Source organism: Pecten maximus, chromosome 14, assembly GCF_902652985.1.
Source record: "Pecten maximus chromosome 14, xPecMax1.1, whole genome shotgun sequence".
NCBI classification, from domain to species: domain Eukaryota; kingdom Metazoa; phylum Mollusca; class Bivalvia; order Pectinida; family Pectinidae; genus Pecten; species Pecten maximus.
In genome coordinates, this window is record NC_047028.1 from 16,258,524 (window position 1) to 16,278,817 (window position 20,294).

The following is a 20,294-nucleotide window of genomic DNA, read 5'->3' on the forward strand; positions in this document are numbered from 1 at the left end:
TCAATCCGTATAAGGAAATAACAATTCATAGTTGTATAAATTTAACACCCAATTAAGTTATTTTAGGATAATATCTATATTTGTAGGAAGAAATCAATTTCTTAGTTTCCATAGGCTTCTATATATAAACCATATGGATTCCTACTTAATAATATCCTGTAGCCTAAGGGGTAACAATATGTTGATTAACATTATTCACAGTCGGGAAGGGCTTATTATGGGAAATACACAGTCGAGAAGGGCTTATTACGGGAAATTCACAGTCGGGAAGGGTTTATTACGGGAAATTCACAGTTGGGAAGGGCTTATTACGGGAAATTCACAGTCGGGAAGGGTTTATTACGGGAAATTCACAGTCGGAAACCTGGCTTATTACGGGAAATTCACAGTCAGGAAGGGCTTATTACGGGAAATTCACAGTCGGGAAGAGTTTATTATGGGAAATTCACAGTCGGGAAGGGTTTATTACGGGAAATTCGTAGTCGGGAAGGGTTTATTACGGGAAATTCGCAGTCGGGAAGGGTTTATTACGGGAAATTCGCAGTCGAGAAGGGTTTATTACGGGAAATTCACAGTCGGGAAAGGTTTATTACGGGAAATTCACAGTCGGGAAGGGCTTATTACGGGAAATTCACAGTCGGGAAGGGTTTATTACGGGAAATTCGCAGTCGGGAAGGGTTTATTACAGGAAATTCACAGTCGGGAAGGGTTTATTACGGGAAATTCACAGCTGGGAAGGGCTTAATACGGGAAATTCACAGGCGGGAAGGGCTTATTACGGGAAATTCACAGTCGAGAAGGGCTTATTACAGGAAATTCACAGTCGGGGAGGGCTTATTACGGGAAATTCAGTCTGGAAGGGCTTATTACGGGAAATTCACAGTCGGGAATTCGAAAGGCTTATTACAGGAAAATGGGATATCATACAATGTTTACATTTCATTCAATATTTACTTCATCATGTAGACATTGATGTGCTTATTACAAGACATTATAGACTTATTGCTAAATTAATATGACACCTAGACATAAATGATTAGAATAGTTTTAACATCTTACCATTGGAAAAAATTCTGATATGAAACCATTTGCAGATTAGCTCTGTCTGATGGGGATTTTTCTAATGAGACATGCAGGTCGCTATATTTTCACTAGAGATTTCGCCACCTCACCAGCAGTCTACCACTGCTTCTGTGTGAAGAGGGCTCCTGCCTACCTACAGCCCACATATATATTAACAATGTACTCTTACCAGAGTTTAAGTGAATAATTAGCTGGGTTTGGCCTGCCCTGAAGAGGAACCCCTGTGTGTCGTATCCCTGTGTTTGCTCCATCTTGGGTGGGCTGGGTACCACCTAACAACAATAGCTCCACTACTCAGCTCCATTCATGATGCCAAGAGACAGGCTGGCCTTTTCCAATCATGTAAACCCACCCTCCCAGACCTGCAGATAAAATGCTGGCATGAAAATAGATTTTGCAGGTTTTTTTCATCTTTATCTTTAACTTTGTAAAAGACATTTAAGTTGTTTTATTGCAGAATCAATGGGTTTTATTTTCAAATAGCCTTTTGTTCTGTTACTTTTGTTCACCTTTGCCAAATCGTGTGCTAAAATTATGAACTTTTGAAATGAAACATTTAATTGTCAGTTTTAAGAGTAAATTTGTAAATAATATGTAACACATGGAAGAACAAATTCAATCTCACAAACTATAATTAATTGTATTTTTGTTGAATTCAGAAGTTTAATTTGTAACAGCATCAAGAATGATATATTGCAGAAATAGACCATTAAAAATGATATATACTTCTTTCAAGATAGAAGATATTTGATAATATAATTAGCTATAATTCAATACAAGAAACATAGAAATTTTAATGAATTTCAAATTTATTTTGACACACTGCACTGACAGTTATTGCTACTTTCACAGTTAGAAGATAAAATTTATCAAAAAACTGCGCTGGAATATATTTACTTGGCAGAATTATTGCTTAAACAAATATTGTATTTTTTGAAGAAACAGTTTATGATTCAATTTGGTAAGTGCTGTAGAGTGGTTGTAACATGGATTGGATTTCCTATTTACATGCAGGCATTCATTTGTATAGAATATTGATATCACAGAAATAAAAAGTAACTTATGCTTTTGAAAATAACAGTTAACAGTTAAATTTGATATAGTTATTATATGATGATTATCTGAAAATAATTGTAGACATTCCAGTTTGAGAAATTTTAGAAATAATTGTATTTAGTGAAAGTCATTATTTGAAATTTAATTAACAAATTAAAAACAAAACTAACCTAAACAATAACTTAATAATATGTCAAGTAATATGGCCTTGTACAATTTGGCAAATGCATGCTGGCCGAGTCTAATGTTTTCTTGTTTTTATCTTTGAATTATAAAATGATGAGATATCAAACTCTGATAATGTATTATATCCCACTTATTTATTCCCCACTCAGTTACAATATCATTTATATGACCCCCAAAAAATTTTGATAAAATTTACTTTATAATTCAGAATAGCAGAATATGACTGAAGATTTAAAAGCTGATTATGATCTCACATTAATGGACTAATTATATATAACATGACTTACACTTAACAGAACATGATGTTGACGTCACAAGAGCTCAAAAATAGGTCAGACATGTTGTTTTGATTGATCCAAGACTCTAGACTCCGATGACAAGCAAGCCTGTGCTAGTTATGATGCAGGGCACACAGATCTTTAAGCCACTGAAATTTTAAAAATCTTGAGACTGTAACCACCATGTTTTAAAATGATATTGTTACAAGCATCCTCAAGCTTTAACCAAGTAATTCTTGTTATGATACAAGTTGTCTCCATCCTGTTATGTTATACTGGAATTGTCCATTTACTGAGGACAGGTTGAAAATTAAAAACTTAATACAGTATTTATCTGCAAATAAGCCCCTGTTCATAAATAAGTCCCCTTCATCTTTGCAAAATCATCAATTTTTTGGCTAAAAAGGTTCACAAATAAGCCCTCCCCTACCACTTAAGTTTACACTGTGAGGGGAGGGGGGAGGGCTTATTTGAGGATAAATACGGTTCTAGAATTTTATTTCTGTAGGAAAGGGGCTTATTTGAGTGTAAATATAATGCTAAACTTTTTACAGTAGGGGAGGGAGCTTATTTGTGGATAAATACTAAACTTTTACATTAGGGGAGGGGGTTATATGAGGATAAATACAGTACTAAACTTTTACACTAAGGGAGGGGTTTATATGAGGATAAATACAGTACTAAACATTTACATTAGGGGAGGGGGGTTATATGGGAATAAATACAGTACTAAACTTTTACACTAAGGGTGGGGTTTATATGAGGATAAATACAGTACTAAACTTTTACACTAAGGGCGGGGTTCATATGAGGATAAATACAGTACTAAACTTTTACACTAAGGGAGGGGGAATATTTGAGGATAGACGTAATTAACATTAAAAAACTTAATGTTTCTGCAGTGAAAAGAAGAATAGTAAAAAATATAAACATCAAATGCAGTTTGCAAATATGATTAATATGATTAGTTGTACTAATTGGTATTGGACTAATGGTCTATAAACAAAATTGTCATGAAGACTGGAGCATACCTAACAATGTAATATACGGTCATACATCATTATCTCAAGTCAGTAGGGTAAACAAACTTTTTGATATATCCTGAATATTTGAGATAACTAAGAGTAGTTTACATATAGTTTTACAGTTGGAATGAATTTATACTCATTCAAGTAGAGTTTTCGTGTTATCAGAGTTAATGAAGTTTGTATTATCATGTAAAGGCTAGGTGGTATGTAATTTAATTGGGAAGAGGAGTTACAAGTATATCTATGGTATTTAGCAGTTTCTCTAATAGTCTTAATAGGAACAAATGGAACTGGTGGCCTGGTTTTTTTGCTGCGTTTACTTGGACCAGAATGTGCATGTACATAACATTTGCCTGCGTCATAATGCACATACTGGAACGTAGATCAGGGATTTATTAATCTTTAATAAAATACAGAGGAAGTTATCATTAAATGTTTATAATGCTTTCACATATTGTCCCGACTTTAACAAGCTCCAGAGGAAACAGGATGTGATAGGTTATAGGTGCTAGTGGGAGGTATCAAGGAAATAGCTCGTCTTACTCTCATCCAAACTTATCTATTATTGAGACTTCGGTGGTTTAATGCAAATAACTGCTCACTTTGTAACTTTTCAAACTAATGATTCTTTAGTGTTTTTATGAAATGAAAAGTTGTATTTATACACTGTTTCTTATTGAAACTGTTTCCAGATGAATGCCAATTTGTATTTGGAACTGGAGAATAATATAAACTTGTATACTTTCATACAGCTGTTGGATTTCTTTGACTGTCAAGTAGATGCTCAGAATTTTTATAAAGTTAGAAATAATAAAGATTTGATAATATATTTCCCCTGACTGATTGTCAAAGTTTAATGTGATAGAATGAATAACTTCTCTGGAATGTTCTTACACAAATTAAAAACTATAAGGCAACATACGTCACTTGTGATGCAAGACGCTTATATGTAAGTCTCTAAAGAACAACAGTGTGGATTCAATCTCTTTATATAACATTCGTGATTTTACTGGTTTTAAGAAGTATCTTTTTACTGTAATGTGTTTTGGGCTGGTTTGGGCATGATGCATTACTTATTCATATTGTGTAGAATGCCAAGAAATAATTAAATCAGCAGCATAATTTTGGAAGGTTCGTGAACATAGGTGATTTGAAGTATTCTACCAAGAACAAATGTTAATCACATACAGAAGAATGAGAAAGGCATTTAGTGACAATGTGCTGTTTGATATTTGTTGTGTAATTGCCAATGCTCCAGAGACCACTTTGGAAAATTATGGAAGTCGGCATATTTGAAATTTATTATTTAGAAACTTTCCAAGATTAAAAGTCATTTTAGTGTGTTATTTTGGTCATTGCTACATTATATTTCTTTTGAAAAATATATATATATATTTAAAGAATTGTAATAGGAATTGAGAGTTACCAAACTAGCCCACTCCTTCTTAGAGTCCATGTTGATGAATTGATTGGCTCCCTGGACTTACCACAGGATAACAAAATGCTATTACTATAATAGTGGTCACTCTGGGCTTGATCTCTGTGGCTTCACTGTATGGTGCTTATCATAAAATTGAAAACCTTTCAGCAAATGCACCAGAAAAATTCTAGTGAGTGACATGCATGTTGAAACAAGGGTTGGTGAGGTGTGCCAGTGTTTGATTGTGGCTATAGTGATGGATGTATGGCCGCCCCTCACTACAGGGAGAGTGTTTAGACAGTAATAATCCCACCAGTGATGAATGAAAATGTGGATAACATCCTAAGTGGTCTGTGGGTAGATCATATACTATGGGGTTGTGAAGGTCCATCTTGATACTGGTCTATTTGTGTGTAGGTCCATCTTGATACTGGTCTGCAGAAGTTGATCAGTTGTGTGACTGCTGGGGCGATAGGCTTATAAATTGGGGTTCAAGTAAGGATTGAGAGTGACCACAGGGAATTTTGACCAGTTTTGTGGTTAATCACTGAAATACTTATGGTCGGTTTAGTGTTCAAATGGAGGAGTATTATATATTTGCATGTTTATCTGTTAATGCTGGGGTTTTACAGGAACAAGGAGGTTGGTCTGTACAAGATTTTATTATCTAGGTGATAGCTTCCTGGGGTTAAATTTTGATACCATGAACTTGTATTGTGGTATTGTGGTTTGGTATATTGTGGTGTTTGCTGACCACATTATTTACATGCAGTGACTCTGGAAATAGGAGAGATTACCCCCTCCCTACCCTACCCTCTACCCCCTAATTTCTAATAATATCCATAAAATATATGCAAATTTTCTGATCTTGCTTGAGCTTAAGATCTCTTACAGTACTGGTTTGAAGCTTCTGATCTGTATCAGTTGAGGGCCATCTCGTTACTGTCAGTTCTGGTCTGGTGCGATATTTTGGACAGCTGCTTGAGTGACCTTTTGTTATATCAGGTCATTCCCTTTCCTTCTGTTAGAGTGTGGTTAGGCTCCTAGGCCCAGACAAACCGACATTAAAAGCCATGTGGTCAATGGTCCCTCGATTGTTGACCTGATCAGGTCAGTAGTCAATTGTCCTGAAGTGAGAAATGTGTTTTGTTCTCCCTATATTTAAAACATTTAGGAAGTAACCATGTCCTGAGTTTCTAGTGAATAAAATGGCACAATTGAATGGCTGCTTTAATTTGTAATAAGTACATGAATTTTTGTTGAACTATAGCTTTGTGACCTTGTATGAGGTTGTGTTTTTGTTTCGATTATAAAATGTTACCAAAGACAATAAGGACAGTATTGCAAGGAATGTTCAAATTTGCTTACTGGCAAACTATATTGAAATTATGCAACAAGTCAAGGGGAGATTATGTATTTCAGGGGAAAAGACTGAGTAAGTTATTACACAAAACCAAATTCTAAATTTTACAGCCAAGAATTATCATAAAAAAACCTGTCACAGCCAGGACTTATAACAATTAAATTATTGCATCTAGCTCAATTGATCGTGTTAAGTCTTGTTTTAATAAAATGTTCAATTTAATAGTCGTTATATTTTAAATCAGTTAGCTTCTTTTATTCAAAATTCAGGATTTGTTGTTTTTTTCAAAATACTAAAAACAAATTAAGTTTTCAAATAAACAGTGCTCTAGTGTTTAATTAAGAAAGGATTCTTCAAAATACTAAAGAAAACAAGTATTTGGTATTTGAATATTAGAGTTTTCCATCTGGTTGCAAAGTGTCATTTCAACAAACAGTGTTAGTCTTCATAATAGATCCTTCAGCGTGTATTAGTGTATGTGAAAGACAGTAAAATAGTGATCAGCTCTGGCATTTTGTAGCCATCATTACTGGAAATTAAACAATTAAGCATGTCATGATTTCGACCTTGACATTTGAAGGTCATCTCTAACGAGGGGTGTTCACTTTAATTTGCTAAAATCAACTCCTGTGTCATTTGCAGAACTTAATTAATGAAATATCAAGGGTCACTTGTTGTTCTGTGAATAAGGTTTGAAGCATCTGCTGAAGGCTTTAGTTGGTTTTGTTTCTGGTCCAAAAAATCTTTCGGGCAGATAGGTCATGATTGCTAGTCACAGAGATTAACACTGGGGCCTACAGAAGGTTCTGGAATGGAGGGAACCTGATCAGTTTAGTTGTGATTGAGAAGATTACCCAAGTGATGCCATTAGTCTTTGGTATAACATGGTATTAGTCTGAAGCTGTTATCAGATGAAGGAATGCACTACCTGGTTTCTGGTGTTATCCCTATCTAGAAATTAGTGTGAATCCCTGGGGAGTCTTAACACTACTGCTGCTGCTGCTGGTGGGGGGGATTGAATAGTGCATGATGATCAATATAATCTGTATAGAAATGTGTTCCTGGTAATTTCAAAATATATAACTTCAAAATATGATTAGTTTTCTGTATAAAGGAAGGGAGCTAATAATGTTTCAGGGGAAATAACTCCGTTAATGATAATGAAAACAATCTCTACATTTTAGGTGGGTTTTATCATAATGGAAATTTGTAAGCAAATGCTGTTTTTGGCTAAACAGTTAGTGTTAAATTCAAAATAATAGAATAATTATATAAGTTTCTGTTCAGAATTTAGGTGTTAAATTCAAAATAATAGAATAATTATATTAGTTTCTGTTCAGAATTTAGGTGTTAAATTCAAAATAATAGAATAATTATATTAGTTTCTGTTCAGAATTTAGGTGCCAAAATGGAAATTATTCACAAGATGTCTCTCTAAAATATAATCTCAATAAAAAACATATCTGTGTTTACGTTGTATGAGGAACTGTATAAAAACATCAACAGTGCTTCGAAAATGTAGAATAGTAAAAGATCTCAAGACAGCTCTCGGTGATGGGAGCAACCACAATTGCTGATAAGGCTGTTTACTGAAAATCACTTTCCAAGGTTTTGAATTTGTTCAGTTTCAAGTTTCACATTTTCTTGTAAGTTGTATTTGACTGGAAGGCTGGCAGGCCTCTGTACTTTCCTTGTTTATCAGTTGAGACATGATATAGCTGCCAGGATTTCTACCCCACCATAGAAAGTCTCCCAAGACTTGTGTGTACACACATAAGTCAAAACCACATACTGGCAACATGTCCAAATGAAAATTTGTTCAAAGACTCTACTTTTTCGAACTTTCTCAGCTTATTTACGGAGAATTTAGAGAAAATGTTTTCATTTCTTCAAACATCTTTGATATCTTAAAAAAATACTGTGATGATCAATGAATGATGTTCAAATGCACCTAGCTTTCCCTGTCTTTTTATTTGCTCAAAATAATTCAGAAAATCAAGGGTCCAAGAAATAACATGTAGGTCACGGTGTTAAAATTCTGTATCATGAAAGACAATGTGAAAGGATGATATTAGGACAAGCCAATTAAAGTATGATTGCTCAGAATCAATGCCGTGTGACTTATAATGTCCTTTAGCTACTGATTTAGACTCTAACCAACATTGTAATGACTTCACAGGATCACATAAATAAATATGAATGAATAAATGAATAATGTAATACAATTTAATGTGCTTCAAAATTGCACCGGAATTGAAATCTTAGGAAATTATACCAACATTTTATCACCAAAATACCAATTTCCTGATCAAACATTTCCTCATATAAATATTATAAATGTATAATTACAGCCGGTGGATATCAGCCGGCATGGCAGACAGTGGCTTTCAATATGGGAATTCATTAACATCAACTTCCAGGAAAAAAACATTGAGAAGTTGTAGACTGTATACACCAAATGATTTGATCATTGAAGAGTCTGACTCATGAGGAAACCTGCAGTCCCATGACATAGCCATACTTATACATGTATAATTGGCCTCCATTAACTTAGTCAAGTGTCTGGTAATTAGGAGAGCTGCCTGCTGGGTTTGGCTGTAGGTGGTAAGGAGATACCAGTTCGTATTACACAACACTGATATGGCAAGCAGGAGTATTGGTTTCTCAAAGTTAATCACCAGGTTACACAACACCACTAATTGTCTGGACATCACATCACTAGCAGGTGTCCGGACAAAGAACAGCTAATTTGGTACTGTTGGGTTGTGAAATTGTGGAATTACCTCCCCTTAGAAAAATATAACAAGGTTGTTATTTTCATGGATAGAATATCATGTTCAGATGGAATGTAATTAGTACAGTTTAATTAGTATTTTGAGTTTGGTCATTAAATTGCCAAGTCTCTTAATTATTAAATTATCAAGTCTCTTAATTTGTGATTTCTACTAGTTATATCAATCTTGAAGTTGTAATGTTCCTACTCCTTATCCCTCACCATGCTACAGTTGACTTCGTGTCTCTTCAAATGTTAATTTCAGAAAGCGTTACATTAATTTTTTCAGGTAAACTGTCTGAGATAAATGTTACTTCAGGTTTAAATTTTCACAGTAAAAATGGGATATCCCAATATTTTCATGAATGGCATACATATGTTGTGTGTTCCAAGAATGTTCTCTTACTTTAATTCAGATAGAAATTTGATGCTCCATTTCTCATTCTGATGTAACTGGTGGTATATGATAAAATGATTTAACATTTTCGTGATGACAAGGTGAATTTGAGTTTTTGTTGAGAATGTGTGTCAGGAACTAATGTTTTTGAATAATTCCACATGCTGTATATATACAGTATGTATACAGTATGAATATCTTGATGTTAAGTGGTATATTCTGAAGTAAAGGCCTCACTGCAGTTTTGCATTCAAATTTTTTTTTTTATCAATTATTTTAGATGCACATGCAATGATGTATACAAAATATTCATAAATATGATTTATTTTTAAAGCATATCTTCATATTATGTTTGCTGATAATCTGAATTTCTTACTCCTTAAAAGTCAATTAACCCAAAGGTTTCTATAAAAATTCTTGTATGTTGTTGAATAAATTTGTTCCCAAAACCCTACATTACTAAGAAAGTCAAAATTTATCTTTGCTTTTGATGTGTTAGCATTTTTCCTCTCCAAAGTGCAGTGTCTTGTTCGATAAACTGAATTTCAGTGACAATGGAAAAGGATTTTCTGAAACACATGTGATAGAACACATTGGGGAAACAAATCTGGCATTAGAAGAACACATACAGTGAAAGCTGTATACAATAGAACAAATAACTTGTCAGGAATTTAAATGGTTTTGCAAAAAAAAAAAAAGAGAGAAAATAAAATGGTTGAAAAAAAAATGTTGATAGATTGTATTGGGAGTTAACTTGTCTGACATGCACAAAAACTGTCGGTACACAATGACACTTGTCTGTCAGAGAAATTGATTATAGGGCACATGACTTTAGAGCACTGGTTATTGTCTTGAGCTGTCCATCACAATAAACACATGATGTTTCATATCAGATGTCTCCCAGAATGTTAAGTGTGCCAGTCACCTTAAAAAAAGTCAAACTATTCATGACAGTTAGCAATGTGTCACCCATAATTGGCCTTTTCTGCAGTTTAATTTTTCATGAGTGTGATCTGATTGAGATAGGGACTGAAAGATTTATTTGACTGAATAATATTATGTTTGATATCAATATTTCAAATATTTTGAAAGTCATCAAGCATATTGTAACGTTCGGATTACTTAATTTTCATAGTTTTACATTTCAGGTGTTGTTGACCAATGAACATGTTGTTTAAGTAAGGATGGAAAAACAAAGATTTCAAGATCGGAAAATTAATGCAAGATTTCAAAATTAGCAGTGTCCAGCGAGGACAGGTTTTATAGTTTAATCGTGACTTTGCTAGAGGCAGTATTAGAACAAGTGTATAAATATAGCATTATTTAGACTAGACAAGATATAGATAAATAGACTATACTTATATACCAATAATTCTTCAGTTAAAGATGAGATAATTAAAGATATTTATTAATATAATGAATATGTTGCTACAAAGGAAATAGACTACTGACGAGATCACTTTTGTGGGTGCCATTTTGTGACAGAGAATGATCATGAAGTGCCGGGTGCAGTGTAAAGGGCGGAAGTTTAGGAAACAGACAGATGTTTTACATTTACATGGCAGGAGTTTGTAGACATTAACTGGTTCAGAGTAACCAACAAACAATTACAATAGGTTACACCAGATATACCAACAAACACTGCATTGGTGTTGGTATTGTCTTCACTCCTTTTGTCTCAGAATCGTTTCCATTTTGTTGATTAAAACTTCAATACAGTCAGCTTACTCTTTCCTCCTGTATAAATTAAGTTATGACAAACCCAATCAAAGTTTGTTATGGCAATACCTCTTTTTATTGCATTTTAATTAAATTGCTTAATCATCTAATAACATGCAGATCTTCCCTTGGCACATCCTGTGTCTACTTGACATCCTGACTCCCCCCTGGTAACTGCCAATAGACTTGTCCTTCCATCCATCAGAGCCTGGTGTATTTCAATAAACAGGGAGGCAGAGCTCTCTGATAAGAAAGAGATACCAATAATTGTACATGAAAGGGTTCACCTAGGACTTTAGGGATGATTTTACAGATTTGTGGTTTTTGCAATGCTGGAAAGATTTATTTTGTCTGGGTGTAAACCAACTACTGCTGGGTCATAATGGTTATTGGAGGGGAAGGGAGATAACTCTTTCAAGGTTGTGCTTTTGTCTCTTTAGTTTTCTGATAACAGTTGTTTTTTGCTGCCTCTAAATCAGCAGGTTCCTGTTTCACCAATAACTATTTTTGAGTCTCCAATTATAGATTTTCTGCGGAAAATGAAAGAAAAAGTAATCGTTGACCAAACTTTGCATTGCATTAAGATAAAAATATTTCAAAAATATATTGGTGTTTTATAGTTCACTGTTTGTGAGTAATTTACTTCATATATAGATGTAATACTCAATTTTTCTGGAAGGTCTTCATGGCATATATTTAGGGTTTCTGAAAAAAACATCTACATTTTCATAACTATTCGCACCCACACACAGATCTGTCCCGTGAGTATAATTATTATATATGCTACTACGTTCATCAATTATAGGCACACAAACAATATTGTTTCTCTAAAACTGAAGTCATATTCATTAGAAACTGGAAATTTACAAAGTGAGTCAGGTTCACTGCAAAATAATTTCAGGTTTTGTTTACATAAATGATCTGATCTCTGACAAAATTTTCAATTTTCATAGAATCATTTAATTACTTTCTGTGTGATGAAAATAAAAAAAAAGAAAAGAAATCAAAGAGTTAATGCTCAGAATTTAAATTCTTAATTGGAACAGTGAGATACTTAATTTAATTTTTATAAATGTGAATGATTGGTGTACATTAATGGAATTAAAAGTAGATCTAGTGGAACTTGGTTGAGAATGATTCCAACATTGCAGGACCTGGTATGATGATTATTACAGAATTGTAACAGGACCTGGTATGTTAACTTCTGTTTTCAACTACTGCTGCATACTCAACAATTGACTTGTGTCGGCCATCATGATACAGTGTAATGTGCCATTGAAATGGCCCAGAATGTCCTATATGTTAATGATTGCCTTTGAAACAGCCCCAGATACAGTTTTCCATGATTGTGTTGTGTTACTGGAGATGATTGGTAGATTTTGATGCTGGCAGAAATTTGTAGTCTGCACACTACCAAGTGGTTGTGCAGGGTGCACTAGGTTATAATGTGTGGCTTCCACCCCTGTGTTGTTAAAATGAAACAATCCGTCTATTGATTTGACTCCATCTATTTTTATATTCAGGGATGAACAATAAGTTATCGTGTTTTGTTTGATCTTTGGTAAGATAAATCTTGCTGGGCTAAATTTGTATTATAATATGGATTTTTTTATCATTTCAAATTATGCTAAATGCTTGTGAGTTATCAACGGAAAACTTTCAAATTGTGCTAGAAACTATGTATGCATTTTGGCACAAGACAAGCATTATAACTATTTATAGGGCAAGATTAATCTCTAGAATTTTCTGTAGTGGAGTCTTCCACACCAGCAGGTGAATCTGCTCAGAAATGTATCAAATAAATTATGTTGAAAAATAACCATATTGGAAAGTATGCCAGCTGAGTTACTGATAATGCAAGGTTTAGTTGCTGTTTTTATAGCAGGTCTAAAATGCTGGAATGTTGAAGTTTTTCCTGGTGTGACAAACGCATGACTGACTTCCATGAATGACAAGGGCTACGATTTCAGGGAGAAAAGTTCAGCTGGGGTTAATAGGTTGTCTTGCACATTTTTTTGATGGGAAGCCAGTGTCGGCTCTGCACAGACTGTGTGATATGATGTAGTCCACCTGTACCAGTCCCACTGGCCTGTCCACCGTGATTGATTGATTGACCACATTGAACTGTTTTTTCAAAAGGTACTGCCGTTAACATACCTTGCTCGGCAGGTAGATGGCACACCTGAGCTGGCTGGCCTGTTAATAATCGTTAAGACGTTGCTAGTAGATTAAGATTTAGGATGAGCTTTCTACAATCTCTAGATTGTGTGGTACTTGATGTAATTCCTAATTGTACATCACAAGCTTACCTTTAGTTACCTGTTGCTGCAGAGACAGGCTGTTAACGAGATCTCTTAACCACTATATAGTTTATTTGAGGGTTTACCTGACAAGGTTAATGAGTCTGCAGTTGCTTCACTTGTTAACCAAAGATAAGTGTCTTCGTCTCACGCTATGTACAGAACAAATGCTACTGCTTTAATGTAGGGTTTCTGCTCAAGTGAGACCATTTAACTCAATATTTACAATTTTATACTCAAATTTTGTCTTGGTAAGACCTGTGTACATAGCATATATACCTTTCAGGTGGGCTCTTTTCACAGGTTGGCTTGCATTACAGGTTGAGTTATGTGAAAATAGTTGTAATTTCTGTCTCTAACACTGTTTTTCTCGAGTGTCCAGATAAAATTCTGAAATCTGGGGCCCTCAAAAAACTAACAGGTAATCACTATAGAGTTATAGAGGTGATTTCCTGAGCAGATTTAACTGTAATTTAATGTTGAAGCCCCAGTCCTGTAGGTTGACATTGTCACTGTCCATTTCTGATATGTAAATGTTCCCAGCTGTGCCCATACTTACCTGTACTTATCAGGTTAGGACCACTTCGAGGTAACCTTTCACAATGTAGGCCCTACTGGTACAGCTATATAAAACAGATTTACTTCTATATATGGCCTGTTCTATACTTAGCTGGATAACTTGTCTTGTATTTATGATTGGGACTATCAAGGTTGTGGTCAAGTTCACACTGGTCATCAGAGTTAAATCCAGGCATTTCTTATTTCTTAAAGAAAATTTACAACACAGAACTGTAATTGTAAATTAATTCTTTTTAATTTATGTACAAATGCTGCAGGAACCTTGATAATATTTCATTTGCCTGGATATAGGCCTAAAAGTTTTGAAAATATTTCATTATTCAGTAAACATTGTTCGCCCTGTAATTGGCTTAAAATCTTCAAATTTGTTCTTAAAAATGTAAAGGTTTATGGCAGGTAGAGAAGAAACAGACATGTCATTTTTTGTTTTTCTTTTTGAGTTAGAGCATATATATGCTGTATCGATGTACAATGGTGTTTGCACTGACCGGTCTGTCAAGAAGGGTCAGACAAATGTCCTGGATTGACCCTAACCAGACAAAAGTTATATAGACATGTCAGGATGACCACTAGGAGATTGGCAATTCGTTGTGAAGATCAAGACATTTTTTTTGTTTATTGTGAAGCTAAAGAAATTTCTCATAATGTAATTATAAGCTTGTATATAAGTCAATAAATTAAGATTTGGTTGGGTGTATGGTTGTTGTAAATCAATATTCAACTAGTCATGGAAATGACCAGTCACCATGTAAGTACATCAGGTTTATCCTCAGGGATAAATCCCTCTGATTAGGTTTCTTCAATGGTTCATTTGCCCACTGGCTATGTCCTGTCACAGGGTTTGAATTATAGTGGACATAAGAATCTGATTGACTCTTATCACCTGTCATTAATGTGATGGACTAGTCAGCAGTACACCAGGCTGGACCCCCTACCAGTTCATAGATGGGGCAGGGGGTACCCACTCAGCCAGCCAATATATCATAGACCTGGGGAGTGGGAGGGGCAGAAAGTAGTGGGATTGGATGTACAGGTGAAAGGGGACTGTATGGGGATAGGGGTATGGGAGAGTAGAGGTTTGGAGAGAGGGAGAGGGGTGGGGGTAGAAAGGCCAGTGGTATGAATTTTGAGGATTTGTTCCTTTCTAATTTCTAGCAAACTGATGATTAGTAAGAGGTAAGTTATCAGACTGCAAATGAAAGATTATCCAAAGCAATTAGAAAAAAAATTGATATTTAAAAATGCAAATGCTTTGAAATTATCTTAATGAGCATTGGTGTACATATATCTGAAATATCATTACAGGGATTTCAAACCTGTCTTATTTGTGGTACCACTGATCCCAATCAAGTCACAGATATTTTTAGATGTAATCAGAGTTTTCTAATTAGTTGCAATTAATTTGTGTTACAAATGCTCCATGTACTTTATACCCAAGAATGACTCATTGTTTTGTTCAATCTGGTGTTTTTGTAGCCCCTGCTGACAGCAGTAACGCTGCAAATGTTACTTAATTGGCAAAATATTTCTTGTAAATTAAGCCTTACAAAATCAGGCTCCATTGTGTAATAAATAATAATTTAAAAAATCCTATCAAATAATTTATCCTTTCAGGTGGTCATGTTTCATCTACATAGACCCCTGTTCTTGTTGCCATGGTAACATAATAAATGATGGACAGGTTGATGTTATCAAAGTAAATACTGTTTGTACACTACAGTTCTCCCCAGAAGTGTTTAGGCAGGGCAAGGAAGCAAGATAATTTAATGTAAGCTTTTGTTTATTTGTCCTGGGTAGTAATGACAGAATGATAGGGTCTGAAGCTCTAGCAAGTATTCAGATATATTGACAAACATGTGTATACAATATACAATATACCATCCAGTGATTGACAAGGTCAAGCTGTGACCCAGTTGAGGAATGGTCACTGCATTCCAACCAAGAAGAGAACCACTTCCATATCCAATCATTGTAAAAGTCAGTACATCTGAATCTTTGCCAATGTCAAGGTCACTGTGTATATTACAGCTAAAAAGCACAATCTAACCAAGAACAAGGTTAATACATGTGGAACTCAGATAAGTTCAAGGTCACTGTTTTTGCCAACTGAAAGCAGCATAATCTATCCAAAGGTATGTTTACTGTATGTACAACTCTACCAATGTCAATGTCATGGTGATTGTATATATAACGGTATATATTCCAGTTAAGAGTAAGGTCGAAGTTTAAGTCGCTTTTATAACTGCCCCTAGGACAAGGTAATTTCATGTCAAAATGTTCACATCAAATCTTATGCAAGAGTATAAGGTCATATTGTAAACGTGATCAAGGTCACTTAAAATTGTCAAACCCTATAAATTGTTGAATCCAATTAATCTCAAGGTCGCTGTCTAATTTAATCCAAAGTAATTGAGACCACTGTCTAATACAGTACAGTATGTTATTCTCTTGTCCTAAAAAGTCAACTTACAATAAAAATCAGTGGGTTTGTGTATTTCATCTCAATTAAAAAGCTTTGTAAAAATGAACCTGTACAGAAGCAAAAGATGATTTGAGAATTTTTTCTATGAGACTACAAAACTACAGTTTCTCTATAGGAATAAACTGATGATCATCATGTTAACACCCTAGTGATACTGGGAACACTATTGGGACTGCAGTTCTATTGCTCACAACAATCTTTTTCTTCTTTCATTGAAATTCAAACTTAAAATGTTCAGCTGTGATGAATCCAAATTTTCCAAACACAAAATCAATGGGGGAATTTGCCTGTTGTGTGTGCATCACAGTTGTAAACCACATGGTGATCAGGCCTACTGCTAATGCACAACAGAATTGAGGAATATTCCATTGTGTACAATTTATGACCAATGTGAAATGGATGTATAGAATACATAAATATATACAGACTAAAATTCATTTTGGAGTAATTGAATTTGAAGATTTGGATGTATGTGAATACAAATTACAGAATTGCAACACACATTTTGTTTTATTTGGAGAATGTGTAGATTCATATTTACAATATCATAATGCTACAAAAACCTGCATGTAACTTGGATCAAAAATAATTTTCTGTAACATGAAGATTCCCAGTGAAGACCATATTATGTAATTTAAGGAATTTCAATACCTTCAAATTGTGTTAGAGTTGTCTTCCCTTGAAGCACCTCTTTAAAAAGCAGTATTAATGTCAGCTATATATCAAGTTTGAATAATAAGCATCCAAAACAGCAGCTTTTGTGGAACTCTTTTGGGAATGGAGATGCATTATATCGTGCATCAATGGTAGCATATAGCCTTAAGTGAAAATAATTTTTAGAACATTCCAGAATGAACTGCCAGTATAATTTTAGGGTGTATTATTAACAAGGCTGGACTGGTGCCTACAGGAACGCCTCTCTATGTGGATGTAATTGGCACATGATTAAAAAGTGCCATCCGTGTTACAGAAGGCAGAGTGTGCTGTATAACATAATGTGGTCTAGATAACTCATTTGGTTACGTCCTGAAAGTACACTCTTACACTTCCACAAGTGTGACTAACAAACATTTCTATCATATTGTTTAGTGAGACAGCAGAGCAAATGACCATCATGTACCACAAAACTGATTTTTAATGTAGCTGGTTATTTAATTATAATTATCAGGGTGTTGTTATTTTACTGAATCATAGTTTGGAAACCACTAGATCCTAGTTTCATGAACATTCCTTAAAGGTTTGTCAGTAGGAAAAATTGGAATTTATAGGAACAATGCTCTGTAATTTGCTTTCCTATTGAAAGTTTTAATTAAAAAAATTACACTAATAAATACACCCTGCATTGCATGGTTAATATCTAACTGTTAACTTAGTCAGATAGTGTAATAGGTTAGGTAACTGTTATGGTAACCTAGTTAATATATTGTAATATGTTAAATTATAACTGTAATAACATAATATTATGTCAGGTTATCATGGTGGCAGGTTACAAATTGTTAATCCTGGTTAAAAGTTGTTTAAGAGCTTGAACTGCAAGGTGATATAAAACATATGAAGACTGGAAAACCCAGCTATTACCCAAAAATACAGAGATGCTTCAGCCTTGGGCTCATGTCCAGTTTCCAGTTCATATGTCTTTGGTACAGTACACAATGCTGAAAGTGTGAGATTCACTTGGTAGGGTGATGTTACCTGTGAGATTCACTTGGTAGGGTGATGTTACCTGTGAGATTCACTTGGTAGGGTGATGTTACCCTACCTTTCACAGGTGAAAATTTCACAATACAGCAGACAGGCAAGACATTTCCTTAGGACATTTTATACAAGGCTATGGAGTGTTTGTGAACTCTCAATATCACCTTAGGATATAAATAGGTCATCAGCTGACCAACAGGTAGGGAGTTTATACCTACATTCTGTGGATTAATTAACAGGACTAGAGAGACTGCAGGTAGTGTGTACTGTCTATAAGAGTCTATAAATCGGGCCACACAGTCCTTATATAAGTTAGCCATACAGTCCTTATATAAGTTAGCCATACAGTCATTATATAAGTTGTCCATCTTGTCTGTTTAGGGCAGTACAGATGGTGAAGGTTGTAACTAGTTACACCACACTAACAATGTACTTATAGACAGGGCAACTGGACAGGGCAGGTTCTTGAGTAGGAAGTGAACCACAGAGGCTGGAAAACTGGACTACCCACTGGTGTGTCTGATTTAGTCTGTAGTAGTAGTGGAGAAGTGAGCCAGTGAGCAAGCCCCCAGTATATATATATAGTCTGGAAGTGGAGCACACTGGATGTACATGTGTTCTAAGGGGAATGTTTGAGAGAGGTCTTACCACCAGGACCAGGCATACCTAACATACACCATTATAGTTCTTTACAATTCTGTTTGGAGTGGTTACATGATGGAGGAAGCTGCCACAGCTACAAGGACATCAACAACAGAAAGTTGACACACTACAGGCCCCATCAGTGTCAGACTAAAAGCTGAAAATTCTCTATGTTTTATGCCATCTTTTCTTCCGTCAAGGTGTGTTATCATTCCTGTGGCTTACCTGTGCGTTCATCACCTAGATATATGTACTAAACTACTCACCGACACCTTGCGTGATCTAGGGTGTCCAGAGCCTTTCTATTTGTTGGATCACAGACCGACTGGTCTGCAATATTCTCACGTGTGTGAATATTGGTCTAGCAGAGTATTAGATAGTGCAGTCATCATCAATACTACGGAACACATGTGTACATGTGTGTGTATGTGCAATTCATGTGTCGCGGATGACTTCACCACCGGATTATTATTGTTTGTGGATGACATTGGATTATTAAGTGAAATTCTCAATCCTCTTGTGACTTATGACCTAGATGAAGTGCCCTGACGGTAACAACACTTATCCAGTTCCAAAGATTATGTGCAGTATATGCATAGAGGAGTATGGCTATGGTAGGTCCAAATATTAATGCAAGCTTACCGTAAATCTCATAAATCATCTTAGTAAATGAGCCAATCAAATATTGATATATATCATCACTTATAATTAACAGGACACCATTAAATCAAATATTGATGTATCTTGTAAGTATCCAATTAAGTATTCACTATAGATCGTCATCCAATTAAGTATTGAAACAGATCGTCATCCAATTAAATATTGACACAGATTGTCATCCAATCAAATATTGATACAGATGGTCATCCAATTGAATATTGATGCTTTGTGTGTGTATCCAATCAAATATTCACTTCAGATCATCATCCAATCAAATATTGATGTAACTTGTATGTATCCAAGCAAGTATTGACTAACCAAATCACCATCCAATCAAATATTGATTATCAGGCCTCCATCCAATGGAATATTGTTGATATATTTAATGTAAAAAGATTTCTTATATCAGCCTTTCTTTCTGTTCAAAATGTAATTGGTCATGTAAGCAATCACATTATTGTTGTGAGATTTCAGATTTTTTTATTAGGAAAACTGAATAATGACATCAGTATTTTCCATCACATTACATTGTCAAAGCAATTTGTTCTCAAAACATTCTGTATCAAAATGTCATTCAGTCATATATTGGATTTTTGTTATATATTGGTATCAGTACGTCAGTGTGGTATCAGC

At 34.8% G+C, this 20,294-nt stretch overlaps 1 protein-coding gene across 3 annotated transcripts in view; it reads left to right on the plus strand.

Moving 5' to 3' along the window:
* The window catches only part of LOC117342513 (fibronectin type-III domain-containing protein 3a-like), a 148,969-nt gene that overhangs the window by 27,140 nt on the left and 101,535 nt on the right, over nt 1-20,294 (plus strand). Inside the window, exon 1 of one of the 3 annotated variants that reach the window (XM_033904691.1) lies at nt 18,762-19,615. The exons of the other annotated variants lie outside the window; for them this stretch is intronic. Within the exon in view, the coding sequence (XP_033760582.1) occupies nt 19,537-19,615 (79 nt within the window). The 5' untranslated portion in view covers nt 18,762-19,536. Of the gene's footprint in view, nt 1-18,761; nt 19,616-20,294 lie in introns of those variants that run through there. 3 annotated transcript variants of the gene reach the window in all.